The 19,137-nt window shown below is 54.5% G+C and overlaps 5 protein-coding genes across 5 annotated transcripts; 2 read left to right on the top strand and 3 right to left on the bottom strand.

Moving 5' to 3' along the window:
- Nucleotides 1–6,879: 6,879 nt before the first annotated feature.
- BDZ83DRAFT_273948 (uncharacterized protein) lies at nucleotides 6,880–7,197 on the bottom strand. The gene has a single exon (XM_060502080.1). The coding sequence runs from the start codon at nucleotides 7,084–7,086 to the stop codon at nucleotides 6,922–6,924; it is 165 nt and encodes a 54-aa protein (XP_060366010.1). The 5' UTR covers nucleotides 7,087–7,197; the 3' UTR covers nucleotides 6,880–6,921.
- Nucleotides 7,198–12,547: 5,350 nt separating this feature from the next.
- BDZ83DRAFT_718747 (kinase-like domain-containing protein) lies at nucleotides 12,548–13,720 on the bottom strand (the record flags this gene model as incomplete). Its single annotated transcript, XM_060512107.1, has 3 exons — nucleotides 12,548–12,830; nucleotides 12,894–13,569; nucleotides 13,684–13,720. 3 exons carry the CDS (start codon nucleotides 13,718–13,720, stop codon nucleotides 12,548–12,550), a joined length of 996 nt encoding a protein of 331 aa, XP_060366009.1.
- Nucleotides 13,721–14,595: 875 nt separating this feature from the next.
- On the top strand, nucleotides 14,596–15,693 carry BDZ83DRAFT_575383 (alkylated DNA repair protein AlkB; the record flags this gene model as incomplete). Its single annotated transcript, XM_060504806.1, has 2 exons — nucleotides 14,596–14,869; nucleotides 14,930–15,693. The coding sequence occupies 2 exons, from the start codon at nucleotides 14,596–14,598 to the stop codon at nucleotides 15,691–15,693; spliced, it is 1,038 nt and encodes a 345-aa protein (XP_060366008.1).
- A 78-nt stretch (nucleotides 15,694–15,771) lies between these two features.
- Nucleotides 15,772–17,609, bottom strand: BDZ83DRAFT_273852 (iron-containing alcohol dehydrogenase). Its single transcript, XM_060502079.1, has 3 exons — nucleotides 17,436–17,609; nucleotides 16,344–17,379; nucleotides 15,772–16,280 (listed from the first exon to the last, which is right to left on the bottom strand). The coding sequence occupies exons 1-3, from the start codon at nucleotides 17,463–17,465 to the stop codon at nucleotides 15,850–15,852; spliced, it is 1,497 nt and encodes a 498-aa protein (XP_060366007.1). The 5' UTR covers nucleotides 17,466–17,609; the 3' UTR covers nucleotides 15,772–15,849.
- Nucleotides 17,610–18,414: 805 nt separating this feature from the next.
- BDZ83DRAFT_617390 (peptidase family S58-domain-containing protein) lies at nucleotides 18,415–19,137 on the top strand (the record flags this gene model as incomplete). The annotated part of the gene is made up of 1 exon (XM_060508027.1): nucleotides 18,415–19,137. A coding segment is annotated over one exon (723 nt), but the record flags the coding sequence as incomplete, so codon positions are not given.

The following is a 19,137-nucleotide window of genomic DNA, read 5'->3' as shown; positions in this document are numbered from 1 at the left end:
AGTGTCACGGTTTACCGCTGTTGGGCCGCTGTCCAGGCTTGGCTATGCTGCTTTGTTTTGGAGACGCCCCTGCTACTCGCCTGCAATCATGCTCGCCTTTGCCAGTCTTATCACCGCACCAGAAGGGATCAACACACAAACGCCCTTCTTGAACCTTGATTCTCTTGCTGTACTCCGTATACTCAATGATTAACCCGCAGGTGGAAAGTATCATCAAACAAAGCCACAGCCAGCTACTGTTCTGCAACCAGTACTGCTTTGGTGTGCATTACGGCCTACATGATGCCGCCCATCTTCAAGAAAAAGTCTACATGGACAACGATGAACGCCTCCAACTTTGGCATCCACAGATTTGCCCCAAAGGCCAACGCCCGCGCTGGCAAGAGCCCGTACAGTCTGAACAAAGTGAGACCACGCCCGCAAGTTGCGGCACAATATAGCCAATCCCGCCTAGGCAATTCCTTGGTTTTGAAATCATCACCAGTGTTGTTTCCCACTTCGCATCAACAGCTCAACAGCAAAAGAAGGCCGCAACGGGGCAAGCGTCTGGTGCTGCTCATGAAACGACACACACACACACAGCGCCCTCTTTTTCAGCCTCTGAGACATTTCTTAATGGTTTTACGTCCTGCCACCAGCTTAACCGTCAGGTAGCGGAACACGAGGGCCGTCAGCCAACCACGGTCAATCGTTTTCCATTCTAGCGGCCTGCTGGCATGCTCAGCAGTGGCTCCCTGTTAACTTCAAAGACGTAGGCTACCTTCAGCCCAGTCCAGTCAGGAAATGTCTCCCAACCCCACGAACCTGAGAACCTCACGTTCTAGCTGGGGGGGCTTTGCTCCTTTGTCGGGCTTTCGGAGTATCAGCAAGAAACCTGGATTTCCTGGCGCACCTTGGCTTGCCTGAAAGGGGAGAAGGAGCCGTTAATCGTGTGGCTTCACCTGCTCGCCTCCCACTGAAATCCGAAAGAGACTTGCCGAGTAGACGGAGTTCCTCCACAAGGCGGGAATCTCATCCAATCCTCGACCGTGCACAAAGCCTTCGCTGCAATCCGAGCCCCGAGCTCAACAGTCAGTTAAACGTCCAGGCCAATCAACCCTTACCGTCAAATCAATCACAGCCAAACGTCGAGATTTGGGCCTCATGCCTTTCCCATAACCGGTTACCCTGCCCTACGCTGGAGATGATCTCCGGCAACACGCAGGACACGGACTCTGTCTCAATGCTGCCAACAGTCTACAGACGCAATCCTGCCACCCGCCAAAAAAGTCAAAAGTTTCGGGTTCGCATGACTGATCGCTCCCTTCCCGCAATTGACAAGAGGGTGTAGCCATGCTGTGGCAGGGAACGAACTCGTTTTCGACTTCACTGGAGGGAAATGCCCCCCTGCTGGCAATATGCTTACGCACTAATCGCTACTCCCGTCCCCTGAAGTAGATCGTTCCCCACGTTACGGTTTCATGTGTATGCCTTTTCATTCCCAATCGAATGCACTCCCCTCCGGCTTTACGTGTCCAAGTCGCGTTTGGGATCACTGCAACGGTTCCCCTATCCTCTCCATTTCATTCTGACTTTCTCGGGTCAGTGGACCGACGCCGAGACGCAGGGTGAGGGTCAAGAATGCGGAGGGGTGAGGAAGCTGACAGCCTAGCGCAAGCAAGCACTCACAGTCACACATTATCGTCAAAAAGCCCCCAACAAAGTGTGGTCCTGTCGGCTCGATCGTGAGCCAACGACTTGCACGCAGAGTCTTGTGCGACTAAGCCCGGGCCCCTCGTTGCAGAGACAAGGACAGAGACCGGATGGCAGCTGACAAGCGGCCAGAGGCACCGTCGACAACCACATGCTCAAGCCCTACGGTCGGCGTCGATAGCTTCGCGCCAAGCGTCTTTTCGAAATGGCCTCCTGCGACGGTGGCTTCGCCATGACCTGCGGGCCACCGAGCGACTTGCCAAATGTGTCAGGCGTCTTGTTTGGACCCAATTCACGTTGCTTTCCCCCTCGTCGTAGCCCATATCAAGACACCTAGCCGCTTATTAGTCCTCAATCCCTACGTTACCTATTGCGGCGTTATCTGTTTAACTGACGGGCAATATGATGCCCCTCTTATCTCGGGCAGGAGGGTACTAACGACAGCCACCATGCATCAAGGCGCTGGGTGCTTGAAAGATGGTATGCTTGAAATTCTGCAACAGCCTAACCTCTATTGCAGCCCACCTGGAGTTTCCCCTGAGAGGCGCGACAGATCTGCACCCTCTTTTGCTTGTAACGCAGCGGGGAGGGGGGAACAGACCACAGCTTTCGAGTCTAGCCCTGGGGAAATGGTTGCGCAAGTGTGCGAGTACCTCATCGGCTGTCGAAATAAACCCCATTCTCAGGGGGGGCGGTCAATGACAGAGGAGTCGATTTGACTGTATCTGGCACCGGAAGGTTGATGCAGTAATGCAACCAGGTACCCTGCTTACAAGCATCACAAGCAACACGGAAGGAACTTGGGAGAGAGGAGGAGCAGAATTAACCCATCATCATCGCCTGGATATGCTCATTCGCTATGGCATCGCCTTCTCATTCGGTCGAGGTGGTCCACGTCACATGCTGAGCCAACGCAGAGACTCAATCTTGTCCAGCCGTTGCAGACATGCAGCGTCCGCCGGCCGTCCGTCCGTCTAGACCGTCTCGGCACCCGACCGAATTCCTCACCGCCTCCCTTCTCCCTCCTCTCAATGACTCCCGAGCTCCATCACCCACCTCCTCAAACCCGGGGCCCACATTCGCCGGAAGGCCTTGCCGCTTCGGTCCTGGTGTGTCGGAGACCACTCCGGTACAAAGCCACGCGAGAGCCGTGATTGGCGGGATAGCCTTGGAACGGAACACCTGCACTGCGGTACGAGTTCGCCAATCGCGCCTCAAAGCCCAGGCCACACGAGGTGGCTATGTCCCGAGACAAATTGTGGCTGAAGTTCTGAACCTGCCCACGACCAGCTAGTCGGGAGGCCTGCCTATTGACGAAAATCGATTTCTTTCCGGCCTGTTGGGTCGAATGCGACAACGTCTTCGGCCACAGCGTCGTGATCTTGTGCGGCTCAGACAAAGTGCATCAAAAAAGACACCTGTTCGCCTGACACAGCAAACATCGGCAGTCTCCGCCACACGGAGATGTTCGTGATGCAAATTCATGCGCCCACTCAAGCGATGAACCAGTTATGGTGTCTTGTCCCCTGCACCGTTCGGCTTGTGCCAGCTGATCGGAGGCATGCCCATGCGTGGGTATAGACTTGGGACCGTGGCATGGGGTGATGGAAGCCAGGCATTCGCTGAATCTGTACCCCGCATAGGGCGGTCTCTCTCCCATTTTGAGCCACAGTTGCGGCATGCCTTTCAACGCATCAACGTTCACGCCCCCCCTTCGGACCCTTTCCCCTGTCACGCTGGGATGGTCGCGCATTCCCATTCGTTCAACATGGATTCCAAGGTGTGGTGCGTGCGCTGCTCTCCTCAATCTGTCATCCCATCGCTGATCGCCGGCCTCGGCTCTTTAGTCACTTGATCGACGACTCTTCCGATCACCCTCCTCAGGGATTTGGCTGCCCTGCCGTGCCTGCGTCGGGCCCCCTTGCTCCTGTTGGCTACCGGTACAGGCCTGGCCTGCTGCGCTCTTCCTCACCAGGTCGCCCTCGGCCCTAGACCCCTCGCGACTCGCAGTCACAGTCGCATTCGCAGTCGCAGCGCCAGAGGACGCGACAGCGACGGCGAACATAGGTACTACGGTACCAGCCACACTTCGGGCCTCCCCCTCCCCCGCGGCGATTATTCATTCTCTTCTCCCGTCCCACCCGAGCCGCCACTTCCCGGATCCGAACGTGGCTCTGGTGGTCAGTCATTCGTGTCCTTTTTTTGGTGGCTTTGAAGGCCAAGTTGACCCGGCCAGCGTCACACTGCAAATTGTCTCCGCCGCAAAAAAAAAACAAAAAAAAAAAAAAAATAAAGAGGAAGAAGAATTCATCGGGACTTTGACAACACTATGGCGGTGCAGGCAAGCCAATGTCACTCATACTCAAGAACCCATGCCCATAGCATTGGAAGAGATAAACGCAGACACGGAGCCAGCCAAGCCACCCTTCGTACGAAATGCCACTCCGCCGACACTCCACAGAACGAACACTGCAAGATTGCTACGAGGACTCTGTAAGGAGATCCTCCTGTGTAAGCCAGTGGTCGTCTACCAGCGGCGTCCGCTTACCGGGGCGTGGCGCCGTCCGGTCACCCCAATCCTTTGATGTCTCGGTCGCGGCGTGGAAGCGGGAAAATTTTGCCGCACCACGATGAACAATACGTAAAACCTACGTCGACTCCAAAAACGCCAACCATACGGTGTCTTCCGCGACGCCTCGTCGGCACGTCGCCGAGTGACCTTTCCCCATGTGGACGGCAATTCGAGCTCAACGCCGGTCCGCGCAAGGAACGCCAGGAAGAACAACGAGAAAGCAAACATTCTACCACCAAAACTGAGGCTTGCCTTTTTTGCTCTCCTATGAGAATGACGCTGTTCACTAACACTGCAGCGGCTCTGCCTCTACATTAACACCCCCTTGTTCATTGGACGCATAGGTCTCAAAGGATTGCTGTTCGAGTTTCGAACAGATGCAATTCATGGCTTTGGTGCCGGGCGCCAAAAGACTGCAGGCGGCTTATCCCTCTTCTTAGCTCGATTCCTTAATTTTCAAACGCCAGCTGTAAAAGACGCCCGTTCATGGGAGCCAATGACGGCCGCCAAAGCAAGATCGTCTCTACGCTCCAAGCAAAGAGTAAGACAGGCGATGAACCGCTCGCCGTCGCCTCGAATCAGCCCCCAACCGCCGCGTTTCAGGAAGCGCGTCCTCGTCCTCTGAGCCTCAATTCTCGTTCCATCGCTGAGCTGCAGGACCTTGACTAGCGCCCACGTATCAGTCATCCGAACATGGCCATTCATCCCATGTCTCCCGGGAGGCTCTCGCCCTCCCCCTCCCCACAAGCGCCCGTCGACGTGTCATTGGCCAGCACGGGCGGCATGCCTCGAATAGACGCCGCACAGACTTTGGCCGATGGAAATAGCCACGGCAATCTGCGCAGCCGCTGCCATCCTTTTGCATCCACTCGCAAGGCCATTGGCCCCGCAGCCGCAGTCACCCTACCGACCCCAGAATCCTCCTACTGCAGTCTGCAAGGTTATCCGCTAACTACTGCGTAAGGTAAGGTGACAATCAAGGACGACAACAACAATTCCCCGAAAGCAGCACACCTTGATTCAACTCTATTACATACCCGCTTTGGGAACTCGACTTTCCCCCACTAACGCCTCGCAGAGTCCTCTTCGTCATTCACTTCCTGGACCCGACAGACTGGATGAAGGCGTTCACAGCTGTTTGCGCGGACCGAGACATGATCCAGCCCTGGTCTTCACCGTCGGGGTGATGGCCTTCAGCAGAAGCAGTACGCATCATCATTCTCGGGGTCCACTATGGTAGGCATCCCCGCTGGTAAACAAAAGAGCTTTTACCATCCCATCCCTTATTGACCAACGAACTTCAACCCGCATCCGGCGAGACATGTTCAGCCAGCGCACATGGCAGCCTCCTGCTTCATCGACAACCAGAAACCTAACGGGCACAGCCTCCACAAAGTGCCTCGATCCTCCCCGTCGCAGGATGTTAGAGGCACACTTCCCGCCGGTTTCCATCAGCTCTCTGTCCGCCAAAGGTGTAGTGCTTCCCATCGTGCTGCCGCAAGCTTCAGGTCCCCGAGACACGCACCACGTCCTTGGGACCGATGTCTGTCTGTTTGCGTTTTGCTTCTCGCTGGATTTTGCACGCCCTCCATGTGGGAAAACCGAGTAGCCTCAGGCCCCGCGGCGCCTTGAACTTGCCCCGCGCGCACTGCGTAGGTATTCCTCTCTCGTTCCCAGGTCCCCGGTCGAAAGCCTCCCGTTTGCGGCATCGCCGGTGACGTGTGGAAAACTTCTTCGTCGCCTTCTAGCGTCTTTCTACTGGACGCACCGTCACTTTTCTCAGGCACACGTACGCTCGCAGCCTTGACTTTCCCCTCAAGTCCGGCGCGGGAAACAAATGAAGGCCCCAGGGCCAGAAACGGCCCCATCCGCACACACAATCCACGCGATTTCGTAAAGAGACGCCCAAGAGTCTGCCACACGACTTATGGTCGGTGTTGGGAAGGCATTGATACGTCGATTCTGTTCGTCTATTGCCCTTTTGAACGCAAGTTTCTTCTGCCCGGGCAAGTAGAATGCCAGGCACAGATACATGAGCAGACGCATGTCGAGGAGCTTCCCACTCCGTCGTGGTGATCTTTTTTCGTAGACCCTCAAGCTCATCGGGGGGATAGGTAAGAGGGTGTCTCTCATCTTGTCCCATCTAGGTATGGTCACTGGAGCTTCGGGAAACTCTCTTCAGCCAGACTTTTCACGAAATCGTCTACGGAAGTCTCACTCATCGGGGCTGTGCTGGAACACTTCCCAGATTCCCGGGTTTTTGCCTCCCCCCAAAACCTATCCCTCAATTATCCCCCGTTTAAACCTGTTTTTCGGGATCATCATAGTTTCGCACGTAAGAAACAGTCGCCGGGCCTGTCTTACCACTTTGAATAAGATTTCCGGGTACGAAATCCGGGGACTGGGTATGAGTTTAAGCAGTGAACAGCAGCTGGACCGCAAGCCCGGGAATCAAGATAAAGCTGGAAACGTTGGTTTCGATTTGTTCCGGTCGTCAGTGGGTGGTGTTTGGCCAGTTCTGGTTTGGTCTGAGGTTGGCGATGTTTCGTCGTCGCCCTTCGTCGTAGAATGACGTGTGACGGTGTGTGATGTGGCACACCCACTCACTCACTTACTCACTGCAGTCTCCTTCGTTCGTTGACTCCTCTTCGGCGTCGTCACCAGAGCTTACGTAGAGGAACAAAATTGACTACCGCAGTCCTTTCTCCTTGCGGATTTGACGTATTAACTCCGGACCCTCGACCTTGGCCTATCCCCCCTTCGAGACTTTTTCTACTGCCGACTTGTATTCTACAAAAGTTCCCATGACGGATGGAAAGCATTTTCTAGCCTATCCGGTGCTCTATTTGCTTACACAGCTGACCGTACGAAGGGATCAACCGCCTGAACCGATCTACCCGTTGTTTGTTTTGTTTCCTTTTTTGTTCGGTACCAAACCCGTAAGAGATAAACCCCTTTTTCTTCCTCTCCACGCATATCCTATGCTTTTTTACCTTGACAACATTTGAGAGGGGGATAATCGCCGGAAATGGCATGGAGTTGTTGACTTTACGTGATGGCGGCAGATGAGGAGAGGTGTAGTCAGGTAAACACGGACACGGATCTTTTTCACCCGTTTTACCGCGGTGCCTGGTTTTTTTGGTGGTAGATGGGTTACCAGAGAGGCTAGGCTAGATACGTTCAGAGGCGTTCGTTCGCCTTTCTATCCCGCGCCAAGGTCTCGGTCCGTAGGGGTTTCCGTCGTTTCGAGACTTGATCGTTGTAGTAGCTTTCTCCTCCAAAGGAGGCTGCCTGCGGCACACCTTTCTCAGGCAATCTAGGTTACCATACACGCCGACTCTTTTGGCGTGGTCACACACACACACGATTACACAAATCGAGCTCATCCCGGATACACGGAAAGATGTAGCCCCGGGGCGGCGCAGCGGCGCAGGGATGGGGGCATGGTCACGACATTTGAGACATTCCTGAATGGGGCAGTGATGAGTTCTGTTTCTGGGTGGTCTAGCCTCCCGTCTCTGGTCTTTCAAATATGTGTGCTACCTACCAGTATGCCGCCGTCGTTGTTGGCGTCGTTGTTTCTCATCCTGTAGTGCTTGTTCCCGTCTCACACACTTTCCGCCTTACGCGTACTTCTTCTTAGTGAGCAGCTTCTCTCTCGCTGCTTCACTGCTTTTGACGATAGCTTCGAATCTTGGTAAAGGCAAGCAACGTATGCAGAGCTTTGTGGTCTCGATTTGTGGTTTATTTTTTTGCAATCTATCAGTAGGCCGGGAAGAAAACAAGCTTTGTTCCCGGTTGATGAAGTGTAACATCTCGTTTACGTGAAGCGCCCTTGCCCCTCCATTGTGTCTACTTGTTTTTTTGGGAATATGCGGAAACAATCATTCATTTTCGTCCCCGCTTCCATCCGGCGACTCGTCGATCTAGCATTGTTATCAAATCACTGAGTAGATACCAAATAGAATGTTTATCTCGTTCATCGGTTTAGGGAACTGCGCGCGTGTGTGATCGGATCCCGTTCGTCCCGTCCGGGGGAGGATCGTCCCGCCGCCGGGAGTGAGGGACTGGACCCTCGGCGGGGTAAGCGGGGGAGAAGGGGGGGGGGGGGACGGCAAGGTGCCGATGCCGATGGGAGGAGGGACGATCTTCTTCCTTTCCAATTCTCTAAGGCGCCGACGCCTCATTTCCTCCCGTCGGCCTTGTGCCTTGTGAAGTCTCTTGAGATGAGTAAGACAAACGGTCGGGGTAAGCAGGCAGTGGCAGATGAAGATACCACGCGGTTTGTTTCGGCCGGTTTAGGGAATATCTTACATTTTCCCTTCATCTTGGCGATTGAACTTGGCGAATGAAATGTATTGCCAATGTCAATTATTCGCCATTCTCAAAAAAAGAAAAAAAAGATTAGTGCACCACCCTCGAAAGGGTGCTTGGGTTAGCCTTGTACATAGTCCTAGACCTTGCTGGAGTACTCTCTTCCGTGTCTGCCATGCTCTTCCTGTCTTCTGGTTTCTTCTTTCCTGTTCGGATGAGTCTTATCTCTTGGATCATCATTGGTCTGAAATTCAATGATGGAATCCAAATAGGTAGCGGGTGGTTTCTTCCCGCATCCATTCGTCCCTCCTCATTATTTGTCACTAAGGCATGGGCGGACTAGACTCCGGCTTAGGAAACCGTTTCGTCGTTGGGAGGAAGGGGGGCGGGGGCGAAGGAGGTAATAGGGCAGGAACAGGTGGATATTGTACATTCTAGTTTTCACCTTAGACGTCTTGAGGATTGATACCATGAGGCTAGGGTAAAAGTTTCCTTTGCTAAAGGGCGGCGCGGGAAACGGGATGATCGTCCTTTCCGTCTGAAGGATTTGTGTTGAAATTGACAGCTAGCTTCCTGATCGTCTTTGGGGCGTTTTCATCACACTTGCTCGGAGTTTGCTCCAGCTAGTTACTGCTATCACGGCTGTCAAAAGGCATACGCGGGCACACACAATCACTCGGCATCGGAGTGTAGATCCTCCTCTCCCCACACTTTTCTGGTTTCACTTGGAAAGGGAAGCCGTTCCGTAGGGCGATGCATTTGAGAGGTCGAGCCATGGAGAAGGCAAGCGATATGCGGAAGGGCGTCTATCACTAGAAGAAAAAGGCGTGATGTGAGATGAACGGATGGCACCCCTCCCGCGCCGCTCAGTCTGCCCAAATCTTTCGATGCTGGTTTATTCCCCTTCCCGCGCCTTACCGCCTAGATGGAGGAGGAAAGTGTTTCGATTGCGCGATTGAGAGGGTGTGGGAAACTCTATATTGTGTGATGTCTTCGACGATGGACAATTGGGGGTGTATATGGGTAGACTTACACCGTTGTCCATCTACTCATTATCCATGTCGGGACTCTTTCTGTTTATTCTGTTGAATGTGTTCTTGCCCCTCTTCCCCCCCCCCCCCCTCACCCTCTCTTTCCTTCACTACATTGTCTTAGGTTGTTTGTTCCTGCGCGAAGATCCCTTCTAGCGCTTCTACGTTGGATCTCACCTAGCCTCTTTCGGTGTTTGCCCTCTCTCTCCATTGACGAAACCACGCCCCTGTACCTCTTCCCATGAACGAACGGTGAATAATAAGAGAGAGCAAAACTCCGCGGACGCCCGGCTTGCAGGATTCGCCGGGAAAGGCAACCACTCCGACGACTGCCGCGCGGGCGGATAGCCACCACCTCCCCCCGAGTCAGGAACACCACGATGAGCTGTAGCTGACGCTGCCTAACCTCAACTCGTTGCCATCTTTTTTTTGTCCTTCATTCTGGGAAAAGCAACGAGTAGGGCAATTCAGGTCGGCGAAGTGGGACATTCATCAAAAGCCACCGTTTTGCTGTCCCTGGTCCACGGACGAGTATTCCATTACCCACGTGCCCAACAGTTTTTCTTGCGCCTTGCTCACGATATTCACTCAAAAGTTTCGCCGCAAATGGGATGTCCTCCGAGGGACTACGTCCTTGCACGCCTCTATCCCTCTCTCTCTCTCTCTCTTCTCATACTCTACAACACTTCTGAAACCTCAAGGTAAAAGAAGAGGGATCCAGTGACGAACTGAATAGGCTTCCATCACGTAGTTCCCACGCCCCTCACCCCTCTATCGCCCTTTGACACGACACCTGTTCGGTTCATTGATTCCTGAACCACACAAGAGAGAGAGGGGGGGGGGCTGTCTCGCCTCTTCGAAAAGAATGATACGACTTCTTTACCACGTGTTTTAGGCCAGGCACACGCCTTAGCGCCTCAAGTGCCGTAGGAAAGTCGAATGATTTCCTGACGAAGAGCTATCTTCGGGGGCTGGGAATAGAAAGACAACCCAAAAACCTCTTGTTCTGCCGGATATGGTCGAATTTGCCCATGATGGCTTCACTTAGGGGACGTTTGACCTGTGCGGATTGATTTCCGCGAGGGATATCTGAAACCAGAATCTGTGCGGAATTGGACGGGCTTTCAGTTCAATATTTCTTACTCGAGCAAGTGATCATGTACTTTTATGGGTATTGTTCAGCCATAACATTGTGGCTTCTTACTACATCGCAAACGATTCTCATGAGATTCAGATGTCGCTTCTCGCGTTAGCCCCCATTTATCAAGTGTTGAATCCAGTCGATATGAGTCTCATTCGCACCTCTCTGCTAATGAGAGAAGACTCAAGGGGGAAAGAAGCGCTTGCATTGACACACTTCCCAACAACCCCAGACAAGCGCACGAGACAAGCCTACCTACTCGTAAAGCCATCTTCTCAGTGATTCCCAGTGATTCATGATTCAAAGGGAGAAAAGCATCAAACGCCGTTTCCAATAACTCCTCCCCAGCTGAATCACCCTTCCTCCTCCCCCCTTCGGCCTCTAAAGCCACAACATTCCAAACCACCTCCATCGCACGCTAGAGTCTAGACACTCTCTCTTCCCCGTGTCACAGAACATGATCTCGAACGCTCTTCCCCCTCTGCCCTGCATACGCCGCACGCACCCAAAATCATTCGACGCAACAAAGGGGCGGGAAATCGGGTATGCGTCTTTCCAGCAAAGATAAGCCGTTAGAAACTCCAGCGGTGCCCCCAGGTAGTATCGATGCTGAGGGATAGCGTGATGTACGGGTAAGCTAGCTAGCGGTAATATGTCTACATCTCCCTTTGAAAATAAAACCGGCCAAAACTCTACATGGTCGGATGAACTGATCCTCTCGCCCTCTATAATACAGTAGCTGACACTAGACGGGTTCTAGGCTCCCCCTGCACGAAGGGTTTCGTCTCGTCTCAACACACCTCAAGCTTTAGATCTGGAGCTTATGCAGTAAGGGTCTACTGCCGTTCGAACTCTATAGGACGGGAAAGTTACTACATAGAAGCATCGAGATAGCTCGCACGCCAAAAAGTAAAAAGGCTCGCCTGCTAAAGTCTAGAAGCATCGATTACTTCATAGGGTCGACGATCCCCTTCCCCAGATAGCTGACACAGAACGCAAGACAGGCCATGATTCTTGTTTGTGACATAATTCTTCAACGGAAAAAGGCAGAATGCCAAACGAGTCTTTTTTGTTCCATTAACCTGCCCTACCGAAACCGACCGTATGCATCATCTTACTCCGTACATTAAAGTTTACGACAAAAGAAAATTAAAGAAGTCAAGTTTCCTCCTTTGAGTTTGTGTGTGGGATGGTGTTTTTGTTCTGCTCGTTCCTTCTCTCGTTATCTTGGGGGAAGGCTGCCTCCCCCAGTTGTCTGGTGACACATGGACTGGACAACCGATTGATGGTTACGTCCCACGATGTGCAATGTGCCGCTGAGCCAAACGCAAAGTGTCAAGACGTACACATCATCTCTTCCTGTCGCAATATCCGAATGCCCAGACAACCCATCATGTGTGACTGCGTGCGCATCCTTACATCCGCGGACGTGTCAAACTGCCAAGTGCCGAACCGGTTACCCACGATTCCCCTAGCTACCTTTACCAACATGGCACGAAGCACAGTTGGCCATGGTCCCGCCCCCTTCAGCGGATAGAATGGTAAAAGTCTGCTTTTGTGTAGGTGAACCTCCAATGACCAAAAGGGAGACAAGCATATTCTCGCAGTATCCTGAAAACCCGATGGGATACTGATCATAGAGTCTGCTGTTTGCTTTAGGTCGGCCTCCGAAGAAAAAACCCTTTCCCTCTCCCTTGTGTAATGAAGGTATAATGCAAGGACCAGGAAGTGATATGATTAGAAGCGGCCGAAGCGCTGATGCTGCACCGGAACCGCACGCTGGACTACGGGGAACTCCTAGTTGCCGTAGTGTCCGTTGATACGGCCGCCGCTTCTGATGGTCTGGCCAGAGTGCTGGTCGGGGTAGGTCTCAAAGTACGGGTGGTTGCAGGCGGCCTTGGCCGAGATGCGGCTAGCGGGGTCATACACCAGCATCATCTCGAGAAGCTCAAGACCCTCTGCGTCAAGGTTCGTGCAAAGCGGCAGAGACTCGTCGCGGATCCACTTAGGGAAGGAGCTCTTGAAGTCGGGGTAAGACGTGACACCAGGCCAGACATCCTCGGTCGGCGTGCCGAGCGAGCTGTAGATGAAGTTTAGCGACGTGTACAGGATGGAACAGGGGCTGCTTGACAGGAATACGCACCGGAAGATCTTGAAGATCTCGTCAATCTCGGAGTCGCCGGGGAAGAGAGGCTTGCGGGTGCACATCTCGGCAAAGATGCAGCCAACGGACCACATGTCGACACCAGTGGAGTACTGGCGTCCACCAAGAAGAATCTCCGGGGCACGGTACCACAGGGTGACGACCTCGTGGGTGTAAGTGCGCAGAGGAACACCGAAGGCGCGCGCAAGACCGAAATCCGCCAGCTTCAGGTTGCCGTCTCTATCGATCAACAGGTTCTGGGGCTTGAGATCGCGGTGGAGGATGCGGTGGGAGTGGCAGTAGCGAACGCCGTCGCAAAGCTGCCACATGAACTTCTGGATGACGTTCTGGCCCAGGCCGAGACGGCCAAGGTACTCGGAGCTGCCCTCGGGAAGGGCCTTGCCGCGACCGCCATCGTTGACGGGGAGAGACTCCATGTACTTCTTGAGGTCGAGATCGAGGAACTCGAAGACGAGGTAGAGCTTGTGGCCATCGGCGTGGACAATGTTGAAGAGGCGCACGATGGTGGGGTCGCGCATTTCCTTGAGGAGGGAGATCTCGCGAATGGCGGTGGAGGGGACGCCCTCGTCCTCGGCCTCCAAGCGAATCTTCTTCAGCGCCACAATACGACCGCCATTGAGAAGGTCTCGGGCCTTGTAGACGACACCGTAGGTACCTGCAAAAGGAAGGTTAAGTCAGTATCTATTTGTGACAGGTGACAGCCGACCGGTGTTGCGTCATGTCATTCTGGATCGACTGCCCAGGATAGCGTTGTCTGGGGCTTGCTTACCTTCACCGATCTTCTCGAGCTTCTGGTAGTTCTCCATGGTTGTAGTGCGGCGTATTTATCCGGGAGATCAATTTGCAGAGAAAAAGACAAGCGAATTGATTGAGTTCGATCGCAGGGTGGCCCAAAGAATGTCGAAGGAAGTCGTCACGGTCGGAGGGGCCTTTGTTGTTCGGGTGGGTTCAGGTTCGTTGTGTGGTCGGTCACCTCAGAGTGTGGAGGGGCACAGCTGAGGGTCTCTCTGGGGCAGAGAGTGAAAGACGGGAGTCCAAAGGGAGGAACGTTGTCGTCGTCAGGGGGGCAACAAAGATGCACCACAAGAAAAAAGGCAGGAGGGGGAAACGCAGAAAAGTCGAGGATCGAATGGCCGTTACAAGGGGAGAATCTCCATGGGGTGTTGTCGTCGATGTCGGTCGCAAAAGGCCCAGGCGGGATGGGCGTTTTTCGTTTGGCGGATTGGGCGATGTTTTGTGGTGCTAAAATTGCAATCCGTTGTCGTTGTTTACTAGCAATGAAGAAAAACAAGGCGCGATCTGATCTCGCCCAACCAAGGCCGCTGGAGGGAAGGGTCGCGTCTGCGGAAGGTGGCAGGTGGCCTGGGCTCCCCTGGTTATTGGTGGGCTGCCCGCGTACCTGCTGTGTAAGGTAGAACCCCCCCTCGACAACGAGCTTATCCTTTATCTGATAGCGATAAGGTCACCGCTGATGGTGGGGTCACGGACTGGCTCACTCTTGATTTTGTACCGCAGAGTCACCAATTATTCTCATACGATGCGAAGACAGAGGAGACTTGAGAGAAAATTGCCCTGCTTGAATATTTCGTTAATGGACGGCAAAACTCAATAATACTCATTCACTCTCATATCACTGATACGGTTCCTCACACACCTCCGATACCCATTCACTCCCCTCACTATGACGGCTGAAATTGTCGAGCTCGACGCTCATGAGCAGCCCTCGGAGGCGATGCGGGCACAGTGGAAGGGATACTCCAGAGCAGACCAAAAAGAACTCATAAACGGAGATTCTCTTGATGATCCAAGATCTTCTGAACAATCTGGGAAATTCTCACACGCTGGTAAAATTTCGGTTGATCAGCTGGCCGCTGCTTTCTCACACTTGGGCCCGCATGCTATCGATACATCGTCACTCAAAGAAGTTCCCATCTTATATCACCCGCTTCTGCCAGGTACTTGCCCAAAACGAGATAACTTAAGACGTAGAAGTTTTTCTAACAAAGTCGCTCAAGGCCTCCTCATAGTACCGGACTTGGTTCCTCCAGAAGTGCAAAAGACCTTGCTCTCACTGATGATTAACCGAGATCTCAGCGTCCCAACACACCAAACCAATCTTCACCTCCACTATGACCTCCCCTATCCAGATGCCCAAGACGGACCCGCCGAATCCTTCTTTTCATACCCGCCCGAGCCAACGCCCATATTCACCCCCAAGGACCCCTCCGTTCACAAGCCCCTATCGATCAAGCAGGTCATGGAGCGCCGTCTTCACTGGGTCACGCTAGGCGGACAGTATGACTGGACGAACCGCATCTATCCAGAGGAGCGCCCACCCCAGTTCCCGTCCGATATTGCCAAATTTCTCGAGACCATCTTCCCCGAGACCCTGGCCCAGGCCGCCATCGTCAACTTCTACACGCCCGGCGACACGATGATGATGCACCGCGACGTCAGCGAGGAGACGGACAAGGGTCTCGTCAGCCTGAGCTTCGGCTGCGACGGCCTCTTCATGATTGCGCCCAACGAGCCGGACGAGATTTCGGAAGAGGCGAGGGCTACGGGGAAGGAGTATCTGCTTCTCCGCATCCGCTCCGGCGACGCCATCTACATGACCAAGGACTCGCGTTTCGCGTGGCACGGCGTGCCCAAGGTCATGAAGGGTACTTGCCCCGATTACTTGGCTGACTGGCCGGCAGAAGATGGAAAGTACGAAGAGTGGAAGGGCTGGATGCAGAACAAGAGGATCAACCTCAACGTAAGACAGATGAGGGACTGATGCCAAAAACATCGACCCAAAGACCCAAAAAAAAAACGAGAACACAATGCAAAAGGTGATTGCTCACTACCTGGATTACTCAATTTCTTTTTAGTTCCATGATTACATCATGGCCCCAATCACTGCACAGTACATACGGTCCACCAGTCCCAGACTTTATGAGTGCACCAAAGAGGCCTCAAACAAACCCCTCAGCTGCTCCCTCTCCTTCTGCAACTCCGTCTCCAACCCAGGCGCCAGCATCAACACTCTAGCCTGCGGAATCGTTCCCTCCACAAGGTCGTCCAGGTGTTCCGTACCGAAGCCCAATTCCTTGATACCGGCAGGCTGGTCGCCCAGATCCGCCAGGAACTTGGTCAGCGCGTCAGCCAGGACCTTTCCGGCGTCCTCCTTGCGCACGCGCGAGACGTCAACACCAAAGGCCTCGGCTGCCTGGAGATGACGCTCCGGGTTGGAGGCGCCCGTGAAGCGGAAAACGGCGGGCGCGGTGACGGCCACGGAAACGCCGTGCGGGATGATGGGGTAGGAGACCTTGTATCCCGCGTGCTGGTAGCCCGGGTTCTGGCCCGAGATGGGATATGACATGCCTGTGTTATCTCACATTAGCGGGGGAATCTCATTGGAAATAGATGTGCTTTTTGAGAACATACCATGGCAGAGATGGACGCCGGCATTACCGAAACCCACACCAGCGAGCGTCGCGGCGAGCAGCATCTCGCTCTGCGCCTCATAGTCGTCGGGGTTCTTGACGGCACGGGGCAGGTACTTCACCGTGGCTCTCAGCGCATGGAACGAGAAGACGTCGCTGATGGGGTTGGCGCCCTGATACGCGGGTCTCAAGATGGGGTTCTTGGGCCGGGGCGTGCGCTCATGGTAGGGGATCGCCGTCCACGATTCTAGGGAGTGGCAAAGTACGTCAAGCCCGGAGGCGGCTTTCACGGCCGAGGGCATCGTGCGGGTGTTGAGCGGGTCACAGATTCCGAGAGTGGGCTTCAGATTGCGGTGAGCGACGCCCGTCTTGGCGCGCTTGGAAATGAGGTCGAAGATGGCGGTACCCGTAGTCTCGGAGCCGGTTCCCGCGGTGGTGGGCACAGCGATCAGCGGCTTCAAGGCCTTGTCCACGGGGCGTCCGTTGCCGAGGGGCGCATTAACGAAGTCGAGGAAGGGTGCCTCGGGGTAGCACGAGTATAGGTTCATCAGCTTGGCGGTATCGATGACGGAGCCGCCGCCGACGGCGAGGAAGGCGTCGGGCGCAAAGGGACGGGCCCAGTCAATGGCCTCGCGGATGCTGCTATCCTTGGGCTCTACGCGGGTTTGGTTGTAGACCTTGTAGTTGATGCCCTCACGGTCGAGGGCCTCGCGGACCTGCTGCATGGCGAAGAGGCCGTCGACGACGGGGTCCGTGACGACGGCCACGCGCTTGGCGCCCATGTTGGCAAAGTCCATGCCGACTTCCTGCGTGGAGCCGGGGCCGAAGCGGATGGAGGAAGCGGCCATTTCAAAGGCATACTCCTTCTGCGGGCCATCTACGGGGGTGGCATAGCCGCGCTTGTTGCTCGTCCGGAGGGGCCTCGGCGTGAAGTTCAAAGGGTTGTGGTGGTGGTGGTGGCCGGGATTGGTATGGCATGGGCATGATGGCGGATGTGCCTGGATTGTCCGCAGAAGGGATACGGCACGAGACGCCGCCTGTAGGCCTTGTGAGTGAGGGATCTATCTATCTTGAGAGAGGAGCGAGTGCTTACGTTGGGGATGACCCGAAGTGAGGGCGTCATGGTTAATTGTAAAAAGATATGTGAGCGGTCAATGGAATTCTAGGTATACACCGGATAGTCTACAAGATGACGGCTGATAAGACGCTTCACAATACGCAAGATGTGAGAACAGGGGAGAAGGTGTGTGATGAAGCTGCTGCAATGCTAGGTGAGAGAAAGCGATGTCGGGATCGAAGTCCCGCGCCTCCTCCGCACAGGGCTCTCAGACTGGACAGGGAGCTTGGTAATGATGGTTACTCCGGGGGTTGGAGCAGCTTCCCCGCATTCGGACCCCACTTGCCGGCCGAGCGATCTATGTGTGGGGCCCGTTTGCCGAGGTACATGTACCTGATTACCTCCCTTTTCCGTCCGCATTGATTCATCACCTTTCTTCTAGTCCATTAACTACAGGATTTATCTTTGAGAGATGCCTGGTTCTAGGCCGCCTTTCGAGGGCCCGCTGAGGATTCTAAGTACCGTCAGCATCAATTGTCAGAAATGCGAGTACACGCGGTTGGTTAGCCCGCGCTGACAGCGCAACGTAAGCGGAGTTACGTCCGCAGTGAGGTAGCGGCACCACTTGTGCCAAATCCACCTGCCCAAAGAAGCTGGCCGAAGGAAGTGAAACCACGCGCGATCTCCAGGCATTCATAAAAGTCCTGGCTCGGACTTCGTTCAACGATGCAATTGGCCAATGGGTCCACGATGATATCCTCTCATGCTGATGCGGCCTAAGTCAATTGGTGGATGCCATTCGATCCTTCATCGGCGAAGAAAGGCAAAAAAGAACTCAAACGTTTACATTATTGCGACACGCCACTTACGTTTGCTGACCATGATGTGTCCACGATTGCGAAGAGGTAGTATAAAAACTATGGTTGCGGCTCTATAACCGGACCATCAAGGGCAGAGTTGTTTGGCTTCTCACGTTTAACTTCCACTCCACAGCAACTCAACCGTTACCATCAAGATGGCTACACAATCAACTCCCCGCGGCCGCATCCGCGATGTCCTACCCAACCTCGACCTCGGAAGATGGCCGGCGGGATCCAAGAACTCCATCACAGATGTCCCCGGCGTCCTCGCCTCAACGCAGAGCATCCGCACAGAGGCGGGAGTCAACACGGGCGTAACAGTCATCCTCCCTCGCAGGGAATGGTTCAAGGAGGCCTGCTATGCCGGAATCTTCCGCTTCAACGGCTCCGGAGAGCTGACCGGATCCCACTGGATCGAGGAGACCGGTCTCCTCGCCAGCCCCATCGTGCTGACCAACTCTTTCTCGGTGGGCGACGCATACCGCGGCATCTATGAGTACGCCATCAAGCACTACTCCAACGAGAACGGAGAGATCGAATGGTTCCTGCTGCCCGTCGTCGGCGAGACCTTTGACGGGTTCCTCAACGACATCTCCAAGTTGGCCGTAACATCCGCACACGTCGCCAAGGGAATCGAGTCCGTGACGGACGACCCCGTGCCCGAGGGCAACACAGGCGGCGGCACAGGCATGATCTGCCACTGGTTCAAGGGCGGCACCGGATCCTCGTCCCGCATCGTGCCGGGGATCGACGGCGAGGGCAAGGAGACGAGCTACACCGTCGCCGCCCTCGTGCAGGCCAACTACGGCAGGGCGGCCCACCTCCGCATCGGCGGCTTCCCCGTCGGCCGCACCCTCGCAAAGGAGAAGAAGGATACG

Source organism: Colletotrichum acutatum (assembly GCF_030867785.1).
Source record: "Colletotrichum acutatum strain CBS 112980 chromosome Unknown BDZ83scaffold_36, whole genome shotgun sequence".
NCBI lineage: Eukaryota > Fungi > Ascomycota > Sordariomycetes > Glomerellales > Glomerellaceae > Colletotrichum > Colletotrichum acutatum.
Note: the sequence above shows the minus strand (reverse complement) of the source record. Positions and strands in the feature narration are given on the sequence as shown.